Source organism: Ostrinia nubilalis, chromosome 14, assembly GCF_963855985.1.
Source record: "Ostrinia nubilalis chromosome 14, ilOstNubi1.1, whole genome shotgun sequence".
In the NCBI taxonomy this organism is placed as follows: domain Eukaryota; kingdom Metazoa; phylum Arthropoda; class Insecta; order Lepidoptera; family Crambidae; genus Ostrinia; species Ostrinia nubilalis.
Window position 1 is genome coordinate 10,895,105 of NC_087101.1, and position 9,673 is coordinate 10,904,777.

At 32.6% G+C, this 9,673-nt stretch overlaps 1 protein-coding gene across 2 annotated transcripts; it reads left to right on the forward strand.

Annotated features, from left to right (window-relative positions):
- Positions 1-2,139: 2,139 nt before the first annotated feature.
- LOC135077877 (uncharacterized) lies at positions 2,140-3,766 on the forward strand. 2 transcript variants are annotated; one of them, XM_063972417.1, is made up of 2 exons: positions 2,140-2,287; positions 2,380-3,766. In XM_063972417.1, exon 2 carries the CDS (start codon positions 2,451-2,453, stop codon positions 3,579-3,581), a length of 1,131 nt encoding a protein of 376 aa, XP_063828487.1. In that variant the 5' UTR covers positions 2,140-2,287; positions 2,380-2,450; the 3' UTR covers positions 3,582-3,766. The 2 variants fall into 2 exon arrangements, with proteins under 2 accessions (XP_063828487.1, XP_063828488.1); XM_063972418.1 differs by having other exon boundaries at positions 2,140-2,214.
- Positions 3,767-9,673: the final 5,907 nt, after the last annotated feature.

A 9,673-nucleotide genomic window follows, 5' to 3' on the forward strand; every position in this document is an offset into this window, starting at 1 on the left:
AATACGATAGAGAATAATATAAAGTAATAAAAACCACCTATTATGGGGGCATTTTTTTGAGAAATTTATCAAATAACCAAAAAAATACGAATTTTTAAGCAGATTTTTTTCAAACAATCTCATTTTTTATTATTTGTTGGCATTTTCTGGGTATTTTATGTATTTTTTCAGTATTGCCTGTTATTTAGCATTATTACTGCTTTAATTTTATCAGGATATACCTCTTAGTTTAAAAGTTATTACGTTTTCTTTACAATAAGTAATTGGAAGAAAAAAAATTCGATAAAAAATTAATAAAAATTCTCAAAAAAAAATTGACCTCTTTTTTACCCGACTACGGCAAAGCAAAAGGAGGGTTATGATTTTGACAGGCTATGTATAGCCCGACCAGGAACATAAAAACCCTCGCCATGTTGCGGAAAACTAATGGTACTAATTTCTTTTAATGGCAACAGTAACTGAAAACTTCATTGACATGTCACCTTGCATGTCAGTCTATTGCTGTCAAAGTGTAAACAAACTTTATTTTAAATGTGCGCAATTGATTTTGTGAATTAAATTGCTAAAATCTTTTTATAGTCGTGAAAGAAAAGTGTTTCACAATGTGTTAAAGTATTTGTCGAAGAGAAATAGTAAGGGTTCGGATAATATTTTCATTGAATAATGTTTCCGACAAAGGTTGTCAAATTGACTGACATGTTTATCGCATAGTACAGTCCACTATGAAAATTAGCTGTGGTTTGTTTCAACTACCTATTTTAAAAAAAAAATTCACTTTCTAAGTGTTGAATTTTATGGAATTGGGAAAGAAGTACCGAGTTTGAAGCGTTCATGAGCAAACATTGCAGTTGAATATTCAAGTTCTGAATTTGATTATTGATGATTAATAAAATAAATCCTACTAGCTCGATTGATGATTTCATTTAATTTATTTAAACCAGGTTACCTATAATAATATTTTTTCGTTAATTTAGGAAAATATCAAATTAGCCCGTAATCCTGAATCCTGATACATAAAGTTAGCCTATTAATTTAACACAGGTACGACTGTACTCAGTGTTGCACTATCAAATGCAATTGACGCGCCTCTATGCCAGGGTTTTTATTATGTTCCTGGTCAGGCTATATGTATGTATGTATGTATGTATGTATGTTCATGTGTTCCCTCGTAACTTCTAAACTACTTATCGGTATTCGACAAATGACATATCATTAGAAGCGTCTTAATTGTCCGCTGGTTATAGGCTATATGGAGTTTCGAAAAATCTAATGTGGCGCCCTCAAGCGGACAAAACATACATAGTAAAAAAATAAAGTTAAGATAAATATGCCGTGTTTGGTATCATTTGAAAGCCCTTTACTTGTACATTAAGAATATATATATATTAGTAGCATTTGCTTGTGACTTTACCTGTATTCATGGGCTGATTGCATATAATTCACATCTTTTCGTTCATAGCTTCTTTACTACTTATGAGTTCATCAATTTAACTTTTGTTAATATTAAGCGCCACAAATACACATTAACACCAAAATAGTACAAATAATAAATAAAAAGTAAAAAAACTAAAACCCAACTACGACAAAAAACGATGCTGAAAAAGTATAAAACAAGATTTTCAGAATACTGAACTGAACAAAGTTGCTAATGTAGTTGCATAGTAATTTTCATGTTTGGAAAGGCGTAGTCACACGTTACATATACCTACCTACCGTAGCACTTTGACAACGTGTGACTGCGGTTTTCCAAACATGAAAATTACTATGCAACTACATTAGCAACTTTGTTCAGTTCAGTATTCTGAAAATCTTGTTTTATACTTTTTCAGCATCGTTTTTTGTCGTAGTTGGGTTTTAGTTTTTTTACTTTTTATTTATTATTGTCGATAAATATAGGTCTTGTTTTATCTATTTTCATATGTACACTTTAACGTGACTCACACTGTATGATCCCAGACACGCCAAGACAGTCATCAAGGGGAGTGCGCGGGTTTTGTAACATGCAAACGTTGCGCTAGCTATTAGATACTTAGACACACCCTTTTTGGACATTTGTGTTGAATAGTACAAAATAATAATAATGCACTTTAATACATGTAAAGAAAACCTATTTTGAGGTTTTCTTTGGTTTATTTTTTCTTTAAGAGTAAAATGTCATGTCACACGAGCATGTCATGTGTCATGGAGATGTATTTTATAAATTACCGATAAAATGTTAATATTGTTTTAAATCGGTTAATGAAACGGAATAAGAGCTTTGAATGTTAATTCTGTTATTTATTTTCAGGTGAGCTAACATTTTATTTAATAGAAAATTGAATTTTGTTTTGAAAACTGTAAAGTTAGGTTTTGAGCAATAAAACTGTTATTTATTTTCAGAAACGCATAAATGCTTTTATTTCGAACAATATCATTATAAATTAACATTCGCTGCAATTATTTCAAGAAAAATGGAGAAGTTGAGATTTGACTTTATGGTGAAGCCATCGGCAGATGGAAAGTCAAACACCATTTGCATTACCTCAATAGGTACACCTGAAGGAAAGGTTTTTGAAATGCCCCAAGAGTACCAACCTGTAAACCTACACCAAGTAATCTGCAATACGTCTAACTATGTCAAGGTAAAAAAAACATTGATCAAAAGACATCAAATAAGGAGAATTTGGATAACCTTGACGAAAGATATCTCAGATGTATATTTGGATGAGGAACAGAATTTACAGTTTAATGATTTTTACTTAGAAGAAATTTCTGAGGAAAGGAATAACACTGAACCTATGCCCAGCGGTTCGAATAAAACATTAGAGGAATTATTGGAAAGATTGCTTGAGAGTAAACAAACTAAATCTGAAACTCAGAATTTAGGGAAAATTGCAAGAGACTTTACCATTGAAAAGTTCACTGGCAGAAACTTAAATCCCTACCAGTGGATTAAGAATTTTAATAAAGAATGTGAACGGTTTCAAATAAAAGAGGATAGGAAAAAGATTGAAATATTGAAGAATTTTATGGAAAATTCCAGCATAGATTGGTATAGCTGCATGATTATGAAATTTACAGTGGAATCAGAATGGGAACAATGGGAGAGAAATTTTTGTGAAACTTTTGCAAACAAAGGATGGTCACCCATTAGATATGCTTTCGCGTTTAAGTATCAAGCAGGTTCATTGCTTGATTATGCCTTGAAAAAAGAAAAACTGATACTGGAAGTAAGGAAAACTATTGATACTGGAACACTTATAGATCTTATAGCATTTGGTTTACCCAGTTATGTGGCGGACAAAATTGATAGAGGAACTTTAGTAAGTACGGAGGATCTTTACAATAATATTGGACAGTTGGAACATCTTGTCGGGAGAAATAAATACGACAAAAAAAATACTACACAATATTCTGACACAAAACAAAAAAAAACTGAAGAGAAAAAACCATGCTCAATTTGTGTGAAAGAAAAGAAAGGGAAACGTTATCACTCTGAGGAAAATTGTTGGTTTAAGAATAAAAACCAAACATCAGTTGTGAAGACTGTAAATAACTCTGAATTAGAAGTTGAACTGAACGAGGAGAATCAAAAAAACTAGAGGTGCCACCATTAATAAAAGTAAAGTTACTATTAAATGACACTTTAAATGTTTCTGGAATCTATGACTCGGGTTCAAATGTGTCATTAATTAATGCGAAGTTATTAAATATACAACCAAGGAAGGACAAAAAGGATATACAAATAGTAAACTTGAAGACTATTAATGGTGAGAAAAAAACAAAAGGTATGGTGAAACTTAAAATAAAAATATATAATATTGAGAGAATTATGGATATTTTTGTAATAGATAATGACAATTTTAACTACGATTTTCTGATTGGTTTGGATTGTATCAAAAATTTCAAACTAATGCAAGATGAGGAATTAAACATCATACAGGGTAACAATCGAAAACAAAGAGATGTAACTTGTATTGAAGAGGACTTAAGTAACAAAGACTACCAGCATAATGTTTGTTTAAATTCACAAAATGTCAAGATTCCTGATGTACTAGGTGACAAAAATGAAGAAAATTTTGGTTTACAAACTGAAGTATTAAAACCAGAAAACAGTTATATAAATAAATGTGAAATAAATTTTAATGAACACATTGATGCTGAAAGATTTGAGATATTTGTAAATCATCTTGACTTATACCAACAATCAGAAATTGATAGGTTGATAGAGAAATACAAGCAAGTTTTTGCAAAGGATAAATATGATATCGGTACTGTACGAGATTATGAAGCTCATATTGACTTAATGGTAGATAAATACTGCTGCAAACGTCCATACAGATGCACGGCTGAAGATAGAACAGAAATTGAAGGTCAGATAGCAAAACTATTAAAGAACAATTTAATCGAGGAATCTTATAGCCCATTTGCTGCTCCAGTAACTTTAGCATATAAAAAGGAAGATGGAAGAAGAACGAGATTATGTATAGACTTTAGAGAATTAAATAAAATTGTCGTTCCCCAATCTCAACCTTTTCCGTTAATAGAGGATTTAATGATTAAAACTGTGAATTGTGAGTATTTTTCTACTTTTGACATAAATTCAGCATTTTGGTCAATTCCTTTGAAAAAACAAGATAAATACAAAACTGCATTCGTCACACAAGAAGGCCACTATCAATGGACGTGTCTCCCATTTGGATTAAAGACGGCACCTGCCATTTTTCAAAGAATATTGGGAAACATCATAAGAAAACACGAACTCTCTGGTTTTGCAGTAAATTTTATTGATGACATTTTGATTTTTTCTAAAACATTTGAAGATCACATACAGCATATATCAAGACTACTCGAGGCAATACTGAAGGAAGGCTTTAGATTGAAATTTTCTAAATGTACTTTTGCAAAAACATACGCAAAATATTTGGGTCACATAGTGGAAAACAATTCGGTCAGACCATTGAAAGATTATTTATCAGCTGTTAAGGACTTTCCAGTTCCTAAAACAAGGAAAAATGTACGTCAGTTCCTGGGAAAAGTAAATTTTCATCATAAATTCATACCGCGCAGTGCTATCATCTTGGACCCGTTACACAATTTGCTACGAAAAGATGTAAAATTCATATGGACGGCAGAATGCCAGAAATCATTTGATAAAATAAAAGAAATGCTATGTTCAAAACCAGTTCTAAATATCTTTGACCCTGAACTACCGATAAATATTTACACGGATGCTAGTATCGAGGGCGTAGGAGCGGTGTTGAAACAGAAGGATAAAAACGGGGATATGAAGCCAGTAGCTTATTTTTCAAAAAAATTAACAGAGTCCCAAAAAAGGAAGAAGGCAATATACCTGGAGTGTCTGGCAATAAAAGAAGCCCTAAAATACTGGCAGCACTGGCTTATGGGAAAAGAATTTATAGTATACTCAGATCATAAACCACTAGAAAATATGAATATCAAAGCAAGGACTGATGAAGAACTAGGGGATTTGATGTACTATTTATCCCAATATGATTTCAAAATAAAATATAATCCAGGGAAATCGAATCAGGAGGCAGACTGCTTGAGCAGACACCCAGTTCTAGAACCTTTTGAGAACACTGATGATTGTTTAAAAATAGTGAATTTAATAAATTTACAAGATATAAAAGATGATCAACACAGAAATCAAGAATTACAAAAAGGAGAAGTTATTAAAGAAAAAGGAATTTACTACAAAAAGACTAGAAAATGGAAAAAGATTATACTGTCGGAGGAACTAAGTAAAAATTTAATAAGGGATGTTCATGACTCTTATTGTCACATTGGCAGAACTCAGATGATAAATAAAATAACTAAATTTTACACAGCAAAGAATATCATCACAAATATAAAACGAATTTGTGATGAATGTGAGATATGTATTAAGAATAAATCAAGGAGAAAACCAAAATACGGTTTAATGTCTCATTTAGGTCCCGCAACACGACCATTTGAAATTGTATCTATTGATACTATTGGAGGCTTTGGAGGATCACGGTCAACAAAAAAATATCTACATCTTCTAGTAGATCACTATACAAGATATGCTTATATTTCTACATCAAAGAGTCAAAGCTCCGGTGATTTTATTAAGCTAATGAAGAAGGTAACACAAAGTTACAACATACATATGGTATTAACGGATCAATACCCTGGTATAAATTCCAAAGAATTTAAGGAATTTCTTAAGAAGGAAAATATAAAACTGATTTTCACGGCTGTGGACACACCATTTTCAAATGGACTCAATGAACGACTTAATCAAACTTTAGTCAATAAAATAAGATGTAAAATAAATGAAGGTGAGAAAATAGCATGTAGTACTATCGCACAAAAATGTGTGGACAAATACAATGAGACAGAACATACTGTCACAAGATTTGCTCCAAAATACCTTTTGGAAGGGGATAATGTGAACATTTTGCCTATGGAATTGAAATCGAAGTGTACTAAAGAAGACCTGGAAAGAGATAGGAAGATAGCTCTGGAAAACACAATAAAATCTCACAATTATAATAAGAAGATATTCGACCAGCGTAGAGAAGACTATAAATTGGAAGAGGGAGATAGAGTCTACGTAGAGAACGGAAATCGATTGAATAGGAAGAAGATGGATGAATTGAGAATTGGTCCATACAAAATTTTGAAGAAGATATCAAATACAATCTATGAAGTAGATACCGGCCACCAGAAATCGGAATCAAATTTCTATCACATTACAAAACTATACCCAATGCATAATGAATGAACAATTACTTAAAATAATTGTTCTCTCCTAGGGGGGGAGATGTAAAGAAAACCTATTTTGAGGTTGTCTTTGGTTTATTTTTTCTTTAAGAGTAAAATGTCATGTCACACGAGCATGTCATGTGTCATGGAGATGTATTTTATAAATTACCGATAAAATGTTAATATTGTTTTAAATCGGTTAATGAAACGGAATAAGAGCTTTGAATGTTAATTCTGTTATTTATTTTCAGGTGAGCTAACATTTTATTTAATAGAAAATTGAATATTGTTTTGAAAACTGTAAAGTTAGGTTTTGAGCAATAAAACTGTTATTTATTTTCAGAAACGCATAAATGCTTTTATTTCGAACAATATCATTATATACATAACATGAAAATAGAAATGATTAACCTCGGAAAACAGCTATGTAGAGTGCAATCTATTAAGTCGTTAGGGTCGCTGACTTGACTCGATCGATCGTGTTTTTTGTAAAGTTTCGTTCGTTCTTTTCAGGCAAATGACGCGTGCACTGGTGACTTTACTTCAGTGAACGTTTCACGTTTCATAGTGCTTTAATTGTTGTAAATAAAAGTAAAAACATAATATCCTTGGACATTTCACACTAGACATCTAGTCTCAAATTAAGCAAAGCTTATACCACAGTCTTATCCCAGACAACAGATATTAACTTTATTCATTATGCCACAGCTATATTGGGCTGTTTATGTTGTTAAAAGAGCCCCGATTGAGAATTTAGGTGTTCATAGAAAGAAACTGGAAAGCGCCTGTCTCTCCCTGGACACATCCGCGTCGTCCGCGCGCGACCTTCATTCTGTGTCACGTTCAATGCCGTCAGGCCTTCATTGCATTCGGTGCGCGTCTTTTGCCGATCAAGTGTTTTCGGGGTGTCGATATCGAAATTATCGATATCCTTATAGTACAGAATTATTAACTTTAACATATTCCTAAGATCTGGAATGATTAAGTTCCTTTGAAGATTTTTTTTCCGTCTATTCTAAACCATCTTGAATTCAATCGATTATTACGGTTTTCGGTTTAGAAATTAATGCTAGAGTTATTTTGAAGGCTCAAATTAGATTTGAGGAAAATTATTAAAGTTTCATCAATCCTATGAACTTGTGTAAGTGTGCCCAATTAGGGAGTCACGCAATAGTCGCGTTCATTGATGCTTTGGTCTTATCGATCGATTATTATGAGTTTATAGCTACACCACTATTGATATGCGACTGAAGATATTACTCGAAAAACAATTGTAATTCCGTAGGCATATTGTAGAGCCTTTATCCGAAGATTGATCATTGTTTGTTTGTGAGCTTTTTCTGGTATAACTTTGACAGTTTTTATTAGATCGAAAAAGCTTAGCTAAAATAATTAATTCTCTGGTTAAACATATATCCTTAGTTAATAAGTACATTGCAGAAGCAACCGTGCTATCTAGTCATAGAGTCGAGAAGAGCCGCATGTAATTCAACTAGAAGCTAGGAGATATTAAATAAAATTACCTTTCAAGTCAGGCAGTTCGTAAGTACTCAATAAAGGAAAATTTATTTGCGCAGTAGTTCTGAGGTGTTAAGTAATTTGTTCCTAGTCAATATGCGGTGAAATTTATCGCTCACGTGACCGCCCCCGGCTAGGAACCCGGGAAAACAATAGAAAGCTCCGACCTCAATTGAGCTACGAATCGTACTCAATCGTATCGTAACTTACGATGTTTATTCGCTTTGAGCATATCGATCGTATTGTTGCGAGTATTGCATCTCGTTTGGATCGATCAGATTAGATACGCTCAGGCTTAGTTGTTCGTTCAAACTTCCGGTTCAATGGTTAAATAACACCATGTTTATACATTGTTCATGTTATTGAGTAAGGTTATGCAAGTTTTAGATAAGAAATTAAAGCGTAAAGATGTAGTTATAACTAATTGGGGTATAGAAAAAACATTGAACTTCATTCACGTACAGTTACTTTCTTGAATGTCTCCTAAATACTTACTGACTTGTTTGGCAAGAACGCGTTTCTTTAACAAACAAAGTTAGTAATATTTATTTTATGGCGAAAGTTATACAGTTTTGCACATCTCTGTAACTTATCAAAACAATGCAGGTTTTCACAATTTCGCCTGAGAACTTTCGTCACAGCCAGCCGAGGTGCAATGTAAAATAACACGTCAAAAGAGCAAATGGGTGCAAGTCTGGGGCTAAGGTTTCCAAATGTTTTGTTCGTAGCCTCACATCTAAAGAATGCAGATAGTAATTTTGTACTAAATCAAATCGTTATGTTTATTTATTTATTTGTATAGGTATACGAGTACAGACAGTTTACAGTCTAGGCATTATCATAAAGAAAAAGTGTTAATAAGTTACAAACTGGACCGTAAGCCAAAATTAGTATACACAGCATGTAAAAATAAATTACATTGCAAGTACTATCTTAAACAATAACAAATACAGTTCACAAAATTAATGTCAATCAAACTACTACAAACATAGTAGAGGTCATGGACCTATAAAAAAAGTCGGACGGATTCTCATCAACAAAATACTGTGACATTAGGATACACCAGCTTGCCTGTATGTACAGGCCGGCACGCACACATTCACACCCTGTTACACCACTTCGAGTGCAAACTTCACACAGTTGACACATTTAAGCAGCGAAAAAACAACACGAATACGACATGTCTTGTGTGATGAAATTGTGTAAAAACCGTTCTGTTCGAACAAACAAAAATTAAGGAATCACATTTCACAGGCAAAATAATAATCCAATCACTTATTTCCCGACATTAAAATATTGAAATTAATTGAAATCAAACGTCATTCACTCGAAAAAATAATACGTCAAAGACCAGTGTTCTCAGTTATTTACGTGGGAAAATTACCCGAAATATGGGAAATTAATAATAATTTTAGGACTTTTT

Bases quoted from the DNA above. Each gene is read 5' to 3' on its own strand.
- LOC135077877 (XM_063972417.1), top strand. From the start codon at position 2,451: ATGGAGAAGTTGAGATTTGACTTTATGGTGAAGCCATCGGCAGATGGA.